We start from the raw sequence: 18,424 nt of genomic DNA on the forward strand, positions 1-18,424 counted from the left end.
TCAAATTGAGGTTACCTTATCCAATATCACAGTGTCTGCTGGATTCAATCTTTTATTAGAGCAAAGCATTATAAAGCAGTTCACTCAATATAACAACTTGATAAACATAATCATAAAAAAATATCATGACTGCCATAACACATCATCATTGTGTTATGTAACAACGATGTTGTAATACAGACACCATTAGCCGGACTCTGGAGATCAACACAACATCAGCAGTTAAACATATGAATAACCCGCCCCACGGCAAGCCGTGTGTGAAGTGAGGCAGCCACTCCTGAAAACTGTGGTGCAACAGGGCAGAGGACTCATGCTGAGGACTTTTAGTTTCCTTTCTCTTATCTGGACTGTGACACAGCTGCATGCTCATCACCTGACTGGTGGTATCGACGGTGCTAGAGTTGAGGGGAGATGGATGACATTCCCACTTTCAATTCCCCCCTTTTCACAGTAAATGTTGGAAACATAATGTGGTCATCTTTAAGCTAAGAAAAGGAGACAACACCAGTGTTTTTCACTCCAGCGCACCACACAGCAAACTGCAGTGACAGTTATGAACATCTACACATCAAAAAGATTCAACACAGCAACAGACAGGGCTCAATAACACCACGCACAGACTCACACGCACATTCCTGTATTTCTATTCTTTTGAGGACCTCTCATTTCTATAACCCTTTCCCCAGCCTCTAAACCTCACCATTCAAAACACATGGCTAACCTTAACTAGGACTCTGAACTAAACTGAAACCCAGTTATAATGACCCATTTATTTTGACATTTTTACCCTCAAAACTCAATGGACCGGCCAAAATGTCTGCGCAGCAAAAAGTCCTCATAAGATCAGTGTCTTGTCAAAGATTGACCCACACAAGATTATTAATACACACTCTGAAAACACACCCTGCTGCCTGCTATATGACACAGGAAAACAAAGTCACACCCTAAAAGTTCCATCACCCATGATGCTGTGTCTCTGCAGCACCGGGCTCCGCTCACTGCCACAGCATATCGCATGAATGTAACAGCATGTCTGGTAAAATAAACCATACAATCTCATTTTTGATGCTTGATGCCAGAGGGAGCGGCACAGTAACATGAATGCAGCTGCCATTGGAAACGTATCTAGATACTGGGAGTTGAAATAAACTGCTCGCCTCAAAACAACAAACTTGGCTTGACCTGATTTAGTAGGATTCACAAGTGTAGCATTTTGTTTCGATATTACATGATTTACAACCCTGCAGCAAAGGTCTGGCTGCAGGAAGTGACATCAGACGAAGCGCAAGAGTTTGTCAATAAAAATATTTATTTGATAAACAAGGTAAAGTAGTTAGAAATTGTTTCTGAATCTAAAAAAACATGTCCAAAATAACCCTCACACCTAATTGGCTGACGGGTCGTGGGGGAGGGGGAGCAGAGCAGAAGGGGTAGGAGTGTGGGAGGACACTCCATAGGTGGCGCTGGCCGATGTGCCGGGAGCATGGGCGTGCTTGGCGTTGAGGGATAGTGGCTGCAGCTGCTCGCTGTACTGACCCGTGCAGATGGGATTGTGCGTGTGGTCAGTTTGGGTCGGCGCCGGCGCTGCAGGTGACGCTAGAGACGCGGTTGGAGTGGCCGGGGAACCCAGAGAAGAGGCGGGGCTCGACTGAGACAGGTGCGTGTGTGTCAGGTGGGACACGCCCACAGGTCGAGGCTCCGCACTCGCCGAGTGCATGTGTGTGTGTGACCACTCCAACCCAGAACTGGACAGCGCTCGCTTCACTTGAGGGGGGCAACCGTCAGCAGCTGCTGAGCACACACACAGCCATCAGTGAGGCGCGCGCACACACACACACACGCTAGACTAGCACACTTACGATCGGTCGAGTCATTCTTCGGTCTCTTCCTCTTCTTCTTCCTACCCTGAACACAGATGATGATGATGATGATGATGACATCATCAGCGGTCAACCTGTGAACCTGTCTGCCACCCCCCGGTCACAACATTCCCACATGCTGCAGTGGAATGACTGTGGGGCATGACACCGTCGCTTCGAGTCCCGGTGTGGACATGTAGAGTCAAGTGACCACTTACGTAGTTGTCCCTGGCCGACCAGCCGGGGTAAAGTTTGGAGTGAAGGAGTCGTTCTTTACGCGCCAGGTCATAGTACTTGGACTGCTCCTCCTTGGAGAGAGAGTGCCACTGCAACATACACACACCGGTTAATGTACGCGATTCATCTCAGGTCACTGTCAACTGAGGTCTCACCCTCTGTCCCAGGATCTGGTTTATAGTTGCGCTCTCCTTCACGCTGCACTCTGCCACCACATGGGGGCGCTGGTCCCTCATAAATAGCATGAAGGCGTTCAGCGGTTTCTTGATGTGAAGCTGCTGCTGTTGCTGCTGCTGCTGCTGCTGAGGAGGAGGAGCTGGGGACGAACTGTGCGCACACACACGCAATTACATTGGAGAAGTGAGGTGCAGGTGACCTTTACACACACCTGAGTTGCTGAGTGCTGCTGCTCTCTGCGTCCTGCTTCATGGCCACTGTGACTCTAGGGGGAGAGGATGAGGGAGGTGGAGACAGGATGCCTGGAGAGAAGCCTCCAGACATCAAACTGGAAAGAAACATGCTTCACATGACTCCATGGGTAAACAGCAAAAACCAGACTGAACACCTCACCTGGAAATTGAGGCACTCATGGGTAGAGCAGGTGAGAAACCTCCTGTCAGAGGGTAGATGGATTGACCTGACCTGGACACACAACACCAGTCGTTACACATGTCAGAACTAGTGAAGGCACATGCCACCAATGCAAAACAGTAGCTCTACTTACAACCACCCAAACGTCTGAGGAACCTGGGGGAGACCATCATGGGCTGGGAAATGAGTAGCCCCCGAGGGTCTGGAGAGCACTGTGTGTGCACACACCAAAGTCATTCATGTAAATGTTTTACAGCAAGAAATATGATGTCTGCACAGCATGCATACTTACTGGAGCCAGAGGGGAATCCAGGTGATGCTTCTGGATTGTAGGACAAGAGAGGATGGAGGCTCATGTGGGGGGGCAAGACCGGCACACCGCTGGGCTGTATGCACACACACACACACACACACACACACACACACACACACACACACACACACACACACACACACACACACACACACACACACACACACACACACACACACACACACACACACACACACACACACACACACACACACACGTTAATTAACACAAGTGTTAATAGGACTAAATGATGTTGGTCATGCTGTGTGAGTCTCACCCGGTGTGTGTGTGCTGGAGTGTCTCTCCCTGATGTTCTAGCTTGGACATCCAGAAGAGGCCACTGGAAAGGAAGATACTGTGGAGGAACCAAGATCAACTTTCAGTCTTTCACACCAGCTTCGCCCCCCCCAACTCAGTCCCCACAAGGTTATGCCTTAATTTGAGGGTTAAAACTTCAAAATAACAAGGTCATTATAATTGGGTCTCAGTGCGGTTCAGAGTCCTAGTTAAGGATGGTAAGATGGAAAGACGTGTGTGTGTGTGTGTGTGTGTGTGTGTGTGTGTGTGTGTGTGTGTGTGTGCATTACAGGATGAGCTCCACCAGACAGGTACGGGCTGCAGAGGTCTGGGAACATGAAGAAGGGGTACCCCAGGTACGGAGGGAAGCAGGCCTCCGGCTGCCTCCTCACACCTGTGAACGTCAGAGCCAGATGTCAGTCGGCTCCTGCCAGGTTACCATGACTTACGCAAAGGTCAAAGGTCACGAAAGGTACCAAAATGTGTCAGAAACGAAGCCTACTCTGTGAGTGAAGGACTTTTCGAGTCCTACTCAGCAAGTTCAAGTGTTAAGAATCTATTCCTGCTCAACTGACAGCGACCTTGTTGGGGTCAGGGGGGCTTGACAATCAGGTCCCATCTTAAACACTCTGACTGACTGACTGGGGAACATTCGCTGGCAACACAGCCAGACAGGTCCTGACCTCAACACAAGTTAAGCTTGTCACGGCGTGCAAGAGTGTCTGTGGTATTGATACCATCTTCGAACACCTGGCGGGATCTGGTCCGTCCACCTGGGTCGGGTCGGGAACGTCTGTCCGCCTAGAACCACAAGAGTAAATCATCAAAAAGCCGCGCCTGAGTATGGCCCCACTCAGTCTTGTTCGACTACCTCGGAACCGCTGTGGGTCTCGGATTCGTTGACCAGAGAAGACTTGACGTCATCCAGGTCCCGGTCCGTCGCCTCAGTCTGCTTCTCCTGGTCCCCTTCATCCTCAAAGCGGATCAGTTCGTCTCTTGCTCCCAGTTCGTCTCGGACCCCCGAGTCCGGACCCCCGTGTCCCGAGTCTCCTCCGCTCAACTGCGGCATGTTTGTTATCGACTTGTCCGAGTTTGCTGGCGGAGTTTGAACCACACCGACTAGACATCCAGCCGACTGGCGGCTAAAGCGAAGACCACTTCAACGTTTGTTCGATTTCAGTGTGAAGAGAAACTCAGCGGAGCATCCACAGCTCGACTGGATACGAGCTAACGAGCTAGCAACTTTAGCTTCCTGTGGCGTTACTGAGTTCGCCCAAGTGAAAGGCTTCAAGTGAACAAAGTTGTGGAACTGCGTGACACGGACCGAGGATTGTGAGGACTCCGAAGATTTCCAATCTGCGTCAGTTCAAGGATGTTTACTGCAGTTCGCCCAACAGAACTCAAGGTTTCCCGACGGATCGTCCACTCGAGGGACTCATGTCCGGTCCGGGGTTCGGGAAGCCCTGATCGCAATCTGGGCCCACGCAGGTTTAGTCTGGGGCTAAACGGGAAGACGTTTGTAAACACACGCCGTCACACGAGAACCAGAGCTAGCTGACTCTGGATCAGCCAAGCAAGACGTCAGTCACGTGAGACAGTTACGTGCGCGGATCCAGAATCAGAAACAACAGGTGTTCGGAATAGCAGTTGTTATTCTTCTCATTGTCCAGCAGGGTGGGGAGCCGGTTCAAGAAACAAAATAAAATAGAGAGGTGAGACATTAGAGTGAGAGGTGACCTGCAGCAGGAGGAACTTCAGAGTCAGCGGTGACCTGCAGGATGAGTGCGTTTTGAGACTCTGGGACATTAAATAAAATCTTTGTTCAGATAGATCCTGTAAAGAATATTGGCCCTTCAGCAAGTCTTGGTTGGTGTTTATATAACGTGCAAATCCCCAAAAACACAGCACCAAATATTTGTGCACATTCACTAGATGGAACAAGGAGGTTCAACTTGACAACTAAATTCTTTGGAGAAAGTAGTAAGCCTTCCTCATTGAAATGGTGAGCCACTGGTAAAAAAAATATTATTTTCAAACCAATGTTGCAGGCAGATTTTTTTGTTTCACAAAAACGTCCTTGTCATTGCAAATAAATTAGCTATCAGGAGAAAAAAATGTGCTTGAAGATACGATGACAAGGAGGCCTCGTGATTTTATAAAAAAAATATCATTGCAATCCAAGAAGAAATATAAACCTCCAAAACCTGAAAATAACTGGAGAGGGATTACATTCATGCACATTTTCCCTTTTTTTACAAGGAGATTAACTTTTTTTTAAATTCACTTTATTTGATGCGCAATAATGTGAATACCCAGATAAGTGACGCCCTCCTTTACGGGAATGTTGTTTATCATGGGGATAGGACCATCTTTAGCAGCCAAGAGTTCACATTTGTTTATGATAGGCACTAAGGGGACTTGTTGGTAATTCCAGGATAATGTGGTATAATCTGCCAAATGAGTTATTTCTGTTTATCGCAGACCCCAAACAGTCGGAATGTAGGACGGACTCGACTCTTCCCGTGACGTCACCAGGAAGCGAAAGTGGCGCGCGCCCCGCTGCACCGGTGTGGGCGGGGGGGCTGTGACGCAGCTGTTACTCTCGTCACATCCACTGAAGCTCATGCTCCGTCCGAACTAGAGAATCGGGTCAGGACGGGATGAGGACACTCGGGAGTCGAGGCGTCCTGTGGTGGGTCCGCTGGCGGTGAGGGCGCAGGAGGAGGATGCGGCAGCCGCGGAGAGAGTCCGGGCCGGAGCTAGCAGCGTTAGCATCCCACACCCAGGAGCGCCAGCATGAGACCGCTTCATGAAAACAAAGCGGACGGACAGGATGCGGGCCTCGCGGAAGACAACAAAGTCCGGACGGCCCGGTTCTGGAGAGAAGCCGCGCTCCGGTCCCGGAAGCTGCGCAGCGGCCTTCGTCAACTGACTCTTTGCTCCAAGGAGCAGCTGCTGCTGCCGGAGGACCTGTCCGGTATCGAGCTGCTCAACCTTGGCAATAATGCGCTGCAGGAGCTTCCACTGGGGCTGGGCTCCGCCCTGACCCACCTTCACACGCTGGTCCTGCGCAGAAACAAGTTCTCCAGTGTCCCGGCACCCGTGCTGGAGCTGGAGCAGCTGGTGGAGCTTGACATGAGCCACAACAACCTGCGGAGCCTCCCAAATGACCTGGTGCAGCTCCAGCGCCTCCAGAAGCTCTGTGTGAGTCACAACAAGATCCAGCAGCTGCCCCACCAGGTGGGGGCGCTGCAGCAGCTGGAGGAGCTGGACATCAGCTTCAACGACCTGCAGCAGCTCCCATCCTCATTCTCCAACCTTCTGCACCTGCGGACCCTCGACGCCGACCACAACAAGCTCAATCGATTTCCACCGGCGATCCTGGACCTGGAGAAGCTGGAGGAGCTGGATTGCTCCGGGAACAAGTTTGAGGTCTTTCCTGGGGACATTTTAAGACTGCGCAGCATCAAGATTTTGTGGCTGAGTGGCCTGCATGTGTCCTCGCTGCCGGATGCCATCTGTCAGCTCACGCAGCTGGAGAGTCTGATGCTGGACGGAAACAACCTTGCTGCCCTCCCTGAAGGCTTTGCCAACCTGCAGAGGCTGAAAATGATCAACTTGTCTTCCAACCGCTTCGTCCACTTCCCCCTGGTTCTTCTGAGTCTACAGGGCCTGGAGGAACTCTACCTGAGCCGGAACAAGCTGACCCAGGTTCCGGAGGAAATTGGACGGCTGGAACACCTGGTGAATCTGTGGCTGGACAACAACAACATATCTTTCCTGCCGGATGCCATCGTGCAGCTCAGACAGCTGGAGGAGCTGGTTCTGCAGGGGAACCAGCTGGCGGTTCTACCAGATCATTTTGGAAATCTGTCACATGTCAACATCTGGAAGGTGAAGGACAACCCCCTCATCCAACCACCGTACGAGGTTTGCATGAAGGGAATTCCGCACATAGCCGCGTACCAGGAGGAACGAGCTCACGTGCAGGCCGCGGTGGGGCCGCGATTCAAACTGGTGCTGGTGGGCGGATCCGGCGCCGGGAAGAGGCAGCTCATGTGTGACTTGATAGGCGAGCAGATGAGTGATGGTGGAAGAGGTGGCGGGATCACTGTGGCTGACTGGGATGTGGACCCTGACACCCATCTTAGGTTTGTAGTGTACGTTTTGTGTGGGAAAGACAACTATAAACTGGTTGCTCCGTTCTTCCTGTCGCACGGTGCCCTCTTTCTGTTGGTGGTCAACCTGCACACGTACACACCCAGGAGCTTTGATACACACGTGGGCTACTTTCTGCAGCTGCTGGGCGCCAGGGTGCCACGAGCAGTAGTGTGCGTGGTGGGCACCCACGCTGATCTCTGCCCTCTGATGGAACTGGAGGAGAAAACACTCGACATCCACCGGAGGATCGGCCTGCAGTTGCGGCAGGAGCGCAGGGAACTTGAGGAGCAAGCTCATCTGGTGTACAAGGCGTTGGAGCTGGGCTTTAGCATGCGCTGCTCCTCCCCCCAGCTTCCCTTCTATGGTGTCTCTGATGAGAACCTGCACCTGCGAAGACAGCGTTTGCAGTTTCTCCTGGACAACAGGTTGCAGATCCTGTCCCCGGTGCTGTGTGTTGGTTCCAGCAGTCAGAGTGTCCAGCAGCTGAGGAGAAAACTTGCATCGGTTGCTAAGCAGCAGGAGATCTTCCCCAGCTTTTGCCGCATCATACCAAAGTCCTGGCAGCTGCTGGAGGAGCTGCTCTTGAAACCCAAAGACATGTGGCTCTCCAGGTGGGAGGCCACACGGCTGGGCCTGCAAGCCGGGCTTGTGGAGGAGCGCCTCCTAAGTGCGCTGTCGTGCTTGCATGAAATTGGAAAGCTCCTGTACCTGGAAGAGGTGGCCACACTGAAAGAGTATGTTTTCCACAACCTCCAGCAGTTCCTGCAGCTCCTGGATGTCTTCTTGCAGGACTCGGCCTTGCTGGAACATAACTTGACAGAGGGCGAGCGGGATGTGGAGGCGCTCAGGGCTGACCATCTGAAGCACCACCTGCAGGGCTTCCTCCATCACGGGCTTCTGCCTTCTGATGTCATTGACCTGCTCCTGTGGCCTCTGAATGGGAACGATCGAGACCTTCACGCCGTCATGGAGCTGCTGGAGAAGATGGGAATGTGCTACTGTGTCAATAAACCGCGCGGCCAGTCTCAGAATGGCGCTACTGTGTGGTACAAGTTTCCCAGCTACGAGAGGAGCCAGGAGGCCCCTGTGGCGGCGCCTGCCATCTATCAGCACCTCCCACTGGAGCAGCTGCATATCCAGTATGTTTTTCCCTTCCTGTTCCCGCCAGGACTCTTCACCAGACTCAGCGTTCAGATTAACAGTCATGTGGTGCAGCGGGTGGATGGACGGAGTCATGTCCTGGTGTACCGGGGAAAGGTGCCAGTGTTGATCAGCCACTGCTCGGACCAAGGAAAGCTCCAGGGGGAAACCTTGTCCATCAGCAGTCAGGCAGCACTGCCGGACATCTGGACCGCCTGGCAGGCAGTGGCACCACTGCTGCAAGAACTGAATCTCCTGCTGAAGGAGTGGCCCGGCCTGCTGTACTCTGTGCACATACTGTGTCCAAAGTGCCTGCGGAGAGGTTCCAGCTGCCCGCACACCTTCCCCGGTGAGTCTGTTGCAAGGAGTGCTTGGACATTCTCTGGTGAGAGACCCGCACAAGGATAGAGAAACAAATGAGTGTGTTCTTGTACTTCTGTCTTTGTGAGAACCACTGTGAGATTTGAATCAACAAAGTGAGGACATTTTTTCAAAGTTGACTGGTCCCCACTTCATTAAGCCTCATTTTGAGGGTTAAAACTACAAAATAGCTTGGTTATTGAAATTGGGTCTTAGTTTGGCCTTTTGTTTTAGATGGTTAGGTTGAGGGTGAGATGCTGGGGAAAGCACTATGTCAATGACAGTCCTCACTAAGATAGATAGACAAACGTGTGTGTGTGTGAAAACAAGTCCCCTCTCTGAACTTTTCAGATCCTTTTGCATGAAGTCTAAACAACCTCTGACCTCAAAGCTAATCCTCAGCTGATCCTCAGGTCACATGACCATCTGAACATGATCTCCTCCTATGGGTGCTCCCCTGCCCCATCTATTCCTGACGCTAACGCTGCTGTGTGGTCAAGGCCTGTAACACTTGACATCAGCTCACATCCAGGAATAACCAGGACTCAGAAACGCAATCGTAATGTCCTAGTTATTTTGACGTCTTCATCCTCAAACTACGGCTTAACCTTGTGAGGTCCAGCAAAAAAAAAAAATACACATGTACACTCTACTTGCAAAAAGTAGTGCAAAGAAATCATCCATCTGCAGCACACCTGGATGGACAGTTGAACAGGAAGCCATTGGAATGTTGCAGATTATGGAATAAAAGCTTGATATTAAGATGCAGGGAGATTAATGATTTTGTTCCAGATATGACAACAGCCTGTGTTTCACTATGGCTCTCTACTACTGACCCTGCAGGTCCTTTAGGTCATTGTGAAATGTTATGGACTCAACTCCATAAATAGCAGTGTCGTACTATTAAGTGGCTCTAGGGGGCGTCTTTGTTGGTCTACTCTCACATCCATCACCATGTGACCTACCGAAGCAACTGAAGCTTATGGACCTCTAGCCCAGGAGAAGGGAAACATCAGTCTAGAACTTGAGAAATATATTTTCTTTCAAAGTCACAGGTGTATTGCAATGACTCTCGTGACCTCCTCCTCAGACTGTTGAAATGATGCTGCAATAGTCTATTACTGGGGATCTTACTGGGACCGTTTCCAGAGGTTGGATCGGACCACATGTACCAATCATTTCACCATCCATTTCAACATTGGGTGATTAGACTGTTGCAGTTCTGTTTGAGACGTGTCAGTGCAACTCCCTCTCACGCTGAACTACTACTGTCGGAAAAATGCAAAGAAAATGGTGTCACTTTCCTGCCTTTCCCATGGAAGTGTCTACACAGTGCTGATCAGCTCTGGATTTCACGTTTCAAATAACTCTTCAGCCATCTTTAGTTGTGTCCACTCACATGGGGGCGCTATGAGCCAGCCACTAGATTTCTGTGCTGCATGACCCCTGGTGCATTCTGGGCATTCTTCCTCTGACAGTAGCCGTGTGTGGCTGTCCTGTGTGCCGCGTCCTGTCTCGAGAGCGCGGTTGTCTTCTAACAGTCCTCTGTGTGTTTCCAGGAGAGCTGCTCAGCCAACGGCGCCCTGATGTTCTGACGGATATCTTCTGTCCAAAAAATCCAACAGAGCGGATCCATGTGTCCCTGCTGTACCCGCCGGTTCCGGTCACTTCAAGTCCAGTTCCAAAGTGACCCACCAGCTCACGTCTACTTAACCAAAGCCACACCCAATCACTGCGCACCCCAGGGGGGCATTGTCCTCGGGAGCTTCGTCACTTTCTTCCCTGACACTTGCTTTTTTACTGGAGGTCTTCAATAAAAGAGTATTTTCTCAAGTATTTTCTCCATTTCTTTCTCTTGCGGCGGTTGAGCTTACAAGCAGTCGGGTGTCATTGTGATTGAAATAAAGGTCATGACCTGAGTTTCATCAGAAACCAAAACTCATGTGCTTCTCATGTTGGTGAAGAGTCAGGCTCCTGTTCCTGGTTCAGCCCTGTCTGTCCCCTCCTCATGGTCCTGCTGAGGTCGACAGACTACTGGATGAAGTCAAGCACTTTATTGATCATTTTTTTATACAAAACACATGAAAGTGAGACCCGGACGACATGTGACCTAAAATGCTGGTAAATATTTACGTAGTCTATCTAAAATAGATTTTCCTGAAACTAGTTAAAAAAAACCCTGAGGGTCTAGGCAGTGGCGCAGGTGTGGACAGATGCTGCCGTCCTCAATAGTAAGGCCCCTGGTGCTCGTAGCCGGCGTAGCTGGGCCAGTCTGGGAAAATCCCATGGGAACACGTGGGGCTGCCAAAGCTGTCGAAGTGGATGCCAAAGTCTGGGTTGTGGTCCTGGCCCCTCCCCTTCATGGAGGCCCAGAGGATGCGGTAATTCCGTCCGCGGTTACTGTCCCAGAATTCATCATCACCGACGAGGTAGAAGACGGCAAACTCCACGCAAGCGTTGGGCTTCAGGTAGCGAGGCAGAAGCAGCGTGAAAGAGAAGGTGTCGCAGTAGGATGACGGGTAGGAGTCCTTTACGTACGTGCACGCCACGTCGCTGTGACTCTTCCAAGAGTCGAACGTGATGCGCAGCTTCACTGACTTCTCAAACGACAGATTTCGGACCTTGACAGTTCCTGCCAGAGTGTGATCCTTCAAGACGCAGTGCTCCAGACTCACACAGTTCTGCTCCAGACTCTGCCGGAAATGCAGGTAGTCCGCCGCCGGCTGGTTGAAGTCCAGGACCAGCTTGTCGTCGGTCGGTTGCGGTGGTTCAAAGCTCTGCAGCACCGAGGTGGGAATGCGGATGGGGTCGTTGAACTGGGAGAACAGTTTGACCCGTGTGAGAGACAGTCCTCTGTGGTCTGCAAATGTCACGGTCTTCTTTATTCTCCCAGCGTGGGCCCCATGGGGGTGCTGAGCGTTTTCTCCAGAATCACATGACTCTGTGGTACTGTAGACATCCTCCACCGGCATGTCGGGCAGTGTGGCCTCGACTGGGACCTGGCACGATACGAGAGAATCATGAGCAGAGAAAAACAGAAAACTCGGGTGAGGTCAAAAAGGTCGGCGGCAGCAGCAGCACAAACGTAACAGGGACAATGAGCTCTACGGGTTTGGGTTTTCAGTCTACACCAGGGGTGTCAGAATGCAGCTGAAGATGTGGGTTTCAGCTCCAGCCCATCAGGAGCACACGGTTTCACTAACCAGCTGTCTGGAGCTGCTTGTTTGGTTGGGGGAAAAAAGCAGCACCTGCAGTGGCCCAGTTGAGTCTAGGGTCAGCTGACTCTGCTCCTTCACTTCTGGATGGCGCCACACCAACAAGGACCCCATTTCCAAGCATAAGAAAGACAGGGATTCAAGATCAACTCAACCAAGACTGTGATCTAGCCATACATGACAGAATAAAATGCAAAATCAAGGCAGTCGGGGTCACGTGACTGCCGATCGTTTAATATGAGATTCGTTTGAGAAGCTAAAGGGGGCGTGGCCCCAGCACCTACACTCCCCATTGGACCATAGGTACGTACTTGCAGAATGGAGTTTGGCTGGAGTTCACGGGTCCGATTCCGCGCCAGCTTCGAGCATCACAGCTGTCTTCCTCCGCCACCTTCGTCAGGCAAGTCGGAGCAGCGTCGACGTCGCTTCAGCAGCTGCACACCTGGCGGGAGTCCGTGAAGCTGGCGCGCCTTCTCCTGCAGACACGCGCGCGCTCACGACAGCTTCACGTGAACACCATCGTGTGACCAATCACGACCGAGAATGATCCATGTCCAACGTCCACGTGAACCCGGCACAAGTTTAGAAGTACGGTAGTCCGAGAGGTCCAGACTGTGCTGTCCATCAGCGCGCGTTATTCACACTGTTGCGTCAGCGAGCAAATATTTGTCCACCTCTCGCCGAGACTCTGAACCCGGGCCCCGATTCAGGGTGCGGCCAGAGTCCTCCAGGTGGGTCGGCTGACACACTTATTCAGAGTGCTCGCGTTGACACGCGTTCAAGGTCTACGGGTGCACGCGCAGTCCTGACGTGGGTTGATGGGTTCAGGGTCAGGTGTTACTCCACCTCTGGTGCGTTTATGCCTCAGATAAAATGGACTTTCTGTTGGATGACGCGTTCAGGATCATCAGTGTGGAATGATCCTTCCAACGTCACCAACATAGAAAATGCGGACGTCCGTTGGCGGCAGCAGGTGTGCTTGAATGTTTCTCCTGTTGAACTGTTGCTCTGCATCCTGGCATGGGAACGTCTCGGAGAGAGTGAGCAGCCGAAACTCTAGAGTGCTCTTATCAGTCCCCCCAAATTGAGTTGCTCAGCCGTGTCGTGTTTGGACCGGTCACGCGCGTTCCATCTTTAGACATCAGAGATCAGACTTCAGAGTTTAATGTTCAGGCGGATAATATGAGTTTACATAGACGCATACCTCTCTGCGCATGGGCGCTGTTTCTGTTACGTCACTGTTTCTGAGCGAGCCCCAGAACCGGGAAGTGAGTTGAGCAGCTGTCGCTACCAAAACACCGTGGCAGCTTCCGTCTGCTGGCTGCCTTCGAGGCCCCTTTTTAACCGCAACCCTTCAACTGAACTGCGGTAAGATGCTGTAGACGAAAACGCAATCTGGCAGGCGCTGTTTACGTAGCGGATGTTATGCTAACATGCTAACGGTATTCCGTCAAGATGATGTTCTGACGGATGACTCGAATAAATCTTTGAGACAATCCGTCGTTATTGTGATGCCGGTATTCTGTCACCATCACGGGTCAGTACCATAACGTGGGATTTATTCCGACGTTTGTTCGAAACACCAATATGGTTTGATTTGCGTGATGGACGTGTACTTGGCGGCGGTGTTCGTCTCTGTGCTGGAGCTCAGATCCAAGACTGTCTGATCTGTGTGTTGGCCACAGGGGCAGCTGATCGAGGAGGGCAGGATGAGCGGTGCGGCTCTGGCTTTGGAGATCGTGGTGGTCTTCTTCCTGGCGCTCTTCCTGCTGCACCGCTATGGAGATTTCCGAAAGCAGCAGCGGATGGTTCTGTTCGGCACATTGCTGGCCTGGTACCTGTGCTTCCTCATTGTCTTCATCTTGCCGCTGGACGTGACAACGGTCAGTCCCTCCACTGGGTCTTTGAAGCCACCTTCAGACCGCTGTGGTCTGATTGTGTATTTGGTTGTGTGTTAACAGACCATCTACAAGCAGTGCGTGATTGACCACCAGACCACCCCAGCCGAACCGACCCTCCCGTCTACAAACCACACCCATGCTAACGCATCAAAGCCTCCAGCCGACGGGTTTGTACACACTGGCTTTGTCTTTCTGGCCATTGACTGACTGCAGACTCGGACATACCTAACTTCCGTGTGTTGTTCAGCAGCGCAGCGATGTGCTACAAACCTTGGAGCTACATCCCTGATGGCATCATGCCAGTGTTCTGGAGGGTGGTGTACTGGACCTCGCAGTGTCTCACTTGGTCAGTAGTGCTCCCAAAGATCAGGCGTTAGCCAGCACCAGCTTCTGTGAGTGATGCTGCTCTCCACAGGCTGCTGCTGCCCTTCATGCAGTCGTATGCTCGCTCCGGCGGCTTCTCCATCACTGGCAAGATCAAGACAGCGCTGATTGAGAATGCCATTTACTACGGCACCTACCTGCTCCTCTTCAGCTCCCTGCTCATCTACGTGGCAATCCACCCAGAGTGGCGTCCGTCCTGGTGAGCGCCGGTCGTGGTTCTGCTTCCAGGTCACACCCCTGCTGACCCTAGCCTGCCATGCGCCACAGGCACGAGTTGCAGACCATCGGCATTACCGCAGCTAACACCTGGGGTCTCTTCCTGCTGGTGCTGCTGCTGGGCTACGGGCTGGTGGAGATCCCACGCTCCTACTGGAACGCTGCTCGTCATGGCCACCTACTGGTCAAAACGTACTTCAAAGCCTCCAAGCTGATGACTGAGAAGGCCGACGCAGAGGAGAACCTGGAGGATGTGATGGAGGCAAGTGTGTGTCGTCGGTTATTCTTGTGTGGACCAATTCTGGGGAAAAAAAACACCTCTTTGTGAAACCCCCCCCCCCAAGTGAAACCTCAAGTTGAGCGTTAAAACTTAAAAATAACTGGGTTTCAGTTTGGTTTAGGTTAGCCATGTGTTTTGGAGGGTTATGTTTAGAGGGAGAGGCTGGAGAAATGGTGATAGCAACGTGGGGACCTGATCAGCTCACCACAGTGATGCTCCAAACAGCGAGCTGTGGGAGTCATCTGCAGGCTCCAACAGAGACTGGCCTCGTCCCTCACTGATGACCTCTTCATTGTGGACAGAGGAACTAGCTGCTGAAAGCCAGTCATGTGATTTGTCAGACCTTCTGAAACTGCCTGCAATCTGCATGACCCGACCAGCCGTGGTTACAGGCAGGGAGCATCTTCGTTAGCCGTGTGAAGGTCAAGTAAGGGATCAACGCTGTGCTGATGCTCCCTGCAGTGGAACTTCAATCCCAGAAAACCATTGGGTCAGATGAGTCAGAGATTAGAGGCTCATAATACTGCACCCCTGTGACTTGGAGACGAACAGGTCACCTGAGCAGTCATGAGTTGATTTGGTTTCAATAAGGGACACTTGTGGTTGTTGTCGCCTCTCTTGGATGAACTTTGGAGATGAGGAAATCCCCAGCCCACTCTCTCTCATGACTCACCTGTTGCTGCTGTGTGTGTACAGGAGGTGAGGAAGGTCAGTGAAAGCATCAAGTACAATCACCCGCTGAGGAAGTGCGTCGACACCATTTTGAGGAAGGTCAGTCTCAGAGGCTGCTGGGATCAGTGCGAGGGTTGTGTTGATAATGTTGTGTGGCTCCGACCCCCAGTGTCCAGTGGACTACCAGGAGAAGATGGGTCGAAACATGGACGACTATGAAGATTTTGATGACAAACAAAACACTTACCCGAGTGAGCGCAGTTTGGTGAAGCTGCACAAGCAGGTGTGTGCGCAAGCACGAGCAACCAGTAACCAGCGATGCATCGCTGAGTGTAGACACTAGTTGGTGACGTGAATCGTATACATTCACGCAGGTGATCTACGCCGTCCAGAGGCACAACCGGACCCAGGTGCAGTGGCAGATCCTCCTGCAGGAGGCGCTACACCTGGAGGACGTTGCTAAGAACGAGAACAGCTCGTGTCACCAGTTCGTGCACAGTTTCCCGCCCTCTGACCCGCCGGGCTGGTTCAGCAGATACGTGTACACACCGACCATAGGTGGGTCTGCTCGGGGTGGGAGTTGACCCGAGCTGACTCTAACTGAGGGTGTGTGTGTAGAGTGGTACTGGGAGTGTCTCCTGAAGCGCTGGTTCCACCGCCTGCTGTCAGTGGTGCTGACCCTCTTCAGCGTGGCGGTGGTCTGGTCTGAGTGCACCTTCTTCAGCACCACACCCGTCTTGTCGCTATTCGCCGTCTTCATCCAGCTGGCTGAGCGAGACTACAACTACCTGTATATCCAGGTGAGGTTCTCCTGCCGGAGTCTGTGGCTGGCTGTGTCCACTGACGTCACTTCCTTCTCAGATGGCCTGCTTCGTGACCATCTTCTTCCTATGCACGTGTGTTTACTCAACCGTGTTCCGCATCCGAGTCTTCAACTATTATTACCTGGCACCGCACCACCAGACGGATGCGTACAGCCTGCAATTCAGTGGCATGTGAGTGACTCACACCCTGTGACCTCTAGGAGAGGATGCTTGACCTCTGTACCCCTCTATGCAGGCTGTTCTGTCGGCTGACTCCGCCCCTCTGCCTCAACTTCCTGGGTCTGATCCACATGGATTCTGCCATTTCACACCAACAGAAGGCGCCCACAGCGTACACCTCGGTACCCTCACCCCCTGCAGCCCCTACCCTCAATCCCACCATGCAATTTCACCTCCTGCTTTACTGTGTGTGTGTGTGTGTGTGTAGATCATGGGCTCCATGCGTGTCCTCTCCTTCATTGCAAACGGCTTCTACATATACTACCCGATGTTGATAGTCATTCTATGCGTCGCCACCTACTTCAGGTGAGAATGACCCTGTCGCCCCTTCAGTGGTGTGGCACAGGATGTGCAGCTGTCTGTCTGTGTCCGCAGCCTCGGGACGCGCTGCCTCAACCTCTTGGGCTTCCAGCAGTTCATGGGTGACAGCGAGATGACCTCTGACCTCATTGACGAGGGAAAGGAGTTGATTCGCAGAGGTGGGTAGCGTGAACGGCGAGCCCTGTTGCACCTGTACGTGCACCTGTAAGTGAGTGAGTTGTGATTGTATCCAAACAGAGAAAAGAAAACGTCAGAGAGCCGAAGACGGCGAGAACCGACGTCGAGTGAGTTCAGCTTTCTGATTGGAAGAGTACTTGGTGTGGACTAGCGCCCTCTAGCGGTGGGAGCCTCACACTAAGGTGTCATCACCAACAGGAGTGGAAAGAACGCTATGGCAACCAGAGGGAGGAGTTCAGGAACCGAAGCAGCCACGAGATGAAGGAGACCAACTACTCCGACACGGTCCCCCCGACCAATGCCCGCCGTGAGTTGTTGACCGCTCTTGTGCATCTTGTCGTGGCCACTGACGGCACACACTGTCCTCGCAGAGGCCAAGTTCTCCCGCGGCGGCACTCGAGCGGAACGTGACCGGGTGGAGCTGCTGCAGGATGCGGAACCCCTGGACTTCAATGCAGACATCCCAAATGAAGACCCGCTTGACCCAGAGTCCAACAGGTCCGCTCCCGAAGCAGCCTTCAGCTCTCCGCAACCCAACGGTTCCTGGACCAGTCTTTGTGTTTGTTCTTTTCAGGCACACGGGGGGGCGCTACCTGTCCATGTCCAGCAGCAGGATCTTCGACGACGTTTAGCCTGGAACAGATGCAGCGAGCCAAAACCCGACAGTGAATGTGCTGAAATGAAGAGCCACACAACAGGAAGACAGCAACAGCCGAGTACACTCACTTGCTAATGTACCTGAAGACTGGAACAGGTGATGTTTGGGTCGTGTTCCGCACTCACCTCACGAGTGTCCGGACTGGGCGGCAACGATATCTTCCGGATTCACTTCTGACAATTCTTCTTGGTGTTATGACTCTTCTTGTCTTTCACGCGTTGGTGACGAGTGTCTCGCCCGCCGGGCACCGACGTTAACGTTGAGGCGGTCGTGGCTCGAGGAACAACAGAGGGGTGCTGTGTGTTTCTCCCTGTGAGAATGTATTTTTAACTGAAATGAAGGCGTTACTTGTAAATATTTCTAATATAGTGAAGATGGAAATGTGGTTAGTGTTACCTGCGCTGGTATGCCGGCGCCAACCTCTCGCTCCTGCTAGCATGTGCCCTGACATCTGTTGGTCACCGACCCCGGGCTCGTTGGTGCACGTGCATCTCCTGGATGACTGAGCTGCTGTAGATGTGAAAGGTTTTCTATTGTCCCTCCTGTGATCCACTGTCAATAAACCTCGTGGAAGTTTTGCTGTCTGTTAGTTGTCT

At 52.2% G+C, this 18,424-nt stretch overlaps 4 protein-coding genes across 9 annotated transcripts; 2 read left to right on the top strand and 2 right to left on the bottom strand.

Moving 5' to 3' along the window:
• Positions 1-70: 70 nt before the first annotated feature.
• Positions 71-4,865, bottom strand: LOC128764329 (transcription factor 7-like 1-A). Of its 2 annotated transcripts, none has more exons than XM_053874055.1 (12): positions 4,172-4,865; positions 4,038-4,101; positions 3,591-3,694; positions 3,281-3,358; positions 2,983-3,076; positions 2,824-2,902; positions 2,670-2,741; positions 2,488-2,604; positions 2,255-2,426; positions 2,081-2,188; positions 1,863-1,908; positions 71-1,794 (listed from the first exon to the last, which is right to left on the bottom strand). In XM_053874055.1, the coding sequence occupies exons 1-12, from the start codon at positions 4,367-4,369 to the stop codon at positions 1,388-1,390; spliced, it is 1,539 nt and encodes a 512-aa protein (XP_053730030.1). In that variant the 5' UTR covers positions 4,370-4,865; the 3' UTR covers positions 71-1,387. The 2 variants fall into 2 exon arrangements, with proteins under 2 accessions (XP_053730030.1, XP_053730031.1); XM_053874056.1 differs by having other exon boundaries at positions 73-1,791.
• Positions 4,866-5,751: 886 nt separating this feature from the next.
• mfhas1 (multifunctional ROCO family signaling regulator 1) lies at positions 5,752-10,794 on the top strand. Its single transcript, XM_053874016.1, has 2 exons — positions 5,752-8,950; positions 10,521-10,794. The coding sequence occupies exons 1-2, from the start codon at positions 6,097-6,099 to the stop codon at positions 10,649-10,651; spliced, it is 2,985 nt and encodes a 994-aa protein (XP_053729991.1). The 5' UTR covers positions 5,752-6,096; the 3' UTR covers positions 10,652-10,794.
• A 142-nt stretch (positions 10,795-10,936) lies between these two features.
• On the bottom strand, positions 10,937-12,750 carry LOC128764346 (protein phosphatase 1 regulatory subunit 3B-like). 4 transcript variants are annotated; one of them, XM_053874084.1, is made up of 3 exons: positions 12,488-12,750; positions 12,165-12,259; positions 10,937-11,960 (listed from the first exon to the last, which is right to left on the bottom strand). In XM_053874084.1, exon 3 carries the CDS (start codon positions 11,931-11,933, stop codon positions 11,187-11,189), a length of 747 nt encoding a protein of 248 aa, XP_053730059.1. In that variant the 5' UTR covers positions 11,934-11,960; positions 12,165-12,259; positions 12,488-12,750; the 3' UTR covers positions 10,937-11,186. The 4 variants fall into 4 exon arrangements, with proteins under 4 accessions (XP_053730059.1, XP_053730060.1, XP_053730057.1 ...); XM_053874085.1 differs by lacking the exon at positions 12,165-12,259; XM_053874082.1 differs by having other exon boundaries at positions 12,210-12,750.
• Positions 12,751-13,382: 632 nt separating this feature from the next.
• On the top strand, positions 13,383-18,395 carry lmbrd2b (LMBR1 domain containing 2b). Of its 2 annotated transcripts, none has more exons than XM_053874033.1 (18): positions 13,383-13,544; positions 13,862-14,059; positions 14,138-14,244; positions 14,325-14,423; positions 14,493-14,660; positions 14,729-14,939; positions 15,654-15,728; positions 15,799-15,912; positions 16,004-16,187; positions 16,248-16,429; positions 16,491-16,624; positions 16,689-16,794; positions 16,881-16,978; positions 17,048-17,151; positions 17,231-17,277; positions 17,369-17,477; positions 17,542-17,668; positions 17,745-18,395. In XM_053874033.1, the coding sequence occupies exons 2-18, from the start codon at positions 13,886-13,888 to the stop codon at positions 17,800-17,802; spliced, it is 2,097 nt and encodes a 698-aa protein (XP_053730008.1). In that variant the 5' UTR covers positions 13,383-13,544; positions 13,862-13,885; the 3' UTR covers positions 17,803-18,395. The 2 variants fall into 2 exon arrangements, with proteins under 2 accessions (XP_053730008.1, XP_053730009.1); XM_053874034.1 differs by having other exon boundaries at positions 14,328-14,423; positions 17,745-18,394.
• The last annotated feature ends 29 nt before the right edge of the window (positions 18,396-18,424 follow it).

This window comes from Synchiropus splendidus, chromosome 8 (assembly GCF_027744825.2).
Source record: "Synchiropus splendidus isolate RoL2022-P1 chromosome 8, RoL_Sspl_1.0, whole genome shotgun sequence".
Lineage (NCBI taxonomy): Eukaryota > Metazoa > Chordata > Actinopteri > Syngnathiformes > Callionymidae > Synchiropus > Synchiropus splendidus.

Coding starts and splice junctions, on each gene's coding strand:
- LOC128764329 (XM_053874055.1), bottom strand. CDS start 4,369: ATGCCGCAGTTGAGCGGAGGAGACTCGGGACACGGGGGTCCGGACTCG. Junction 2,742..2,823: donor CCTCAGACGTTTGGGTGGTT/GTAAGTAGAGCT, acceptor TTGTGTGTCCAG/GTCAGGTCAATCCATCTACC. Junction 1,909..2,080: donor GGTCGGCCAGGGACAACTAC/GTAAGTGGTCAC, acceptor ATCTGTGTTCAG/GGTAGGAAGAAGAAGAGGAA.
- mfhas1 (XM_053874016.1), top strand. CDS start 6,097: ATGAGACCGCTTCATGAAAACAAAGCGGACGGACAGGATGCGGGCCTC. Junction 8,951..10,520: donor CTGCCCGCACACCTTCCCCG/GTGAGTCTGTTG, acceptor GTGTGTTTCCAG/GAGAGCTGCTCAGCCAACGG.
- LOC128764346 (XM_053874081.1), bottom strand. CDS start 12,290: ATGGGGTCCTTGTTGGTGTGGCGCCATCCAGAAGTGAAGGAGCAGAGT. Junction 11,961..12,164: donor CAAGCAGCTCCAGACAGCTG/GTTAGTGAAACC, acceptor GTATCGTGCCAG/GTCCCAGTCGAGGCCACACT.
- lmbrd2b (XM_053874033.1), top strand. CDS start 13,886: ATGAGCGGTGCGGCTCTGGCTTTGGAGATCGTGGTGGTCTTCTTCCTG. Junction 15,913..16,003: donor TGGTGAAGCTGCACAAGCAG/GTGTGTGCGCAA, acceptor ACATTCACGCAG/GTGATCTACGCCGTCCAGAG. Junction 16,430..16,490: donor ACAACTACCTGTATATCCAG/GTGAGGTTCTCC, acceptor CTTCCTTCTCAG/ATGGCCTGCTTCGTGACCAT.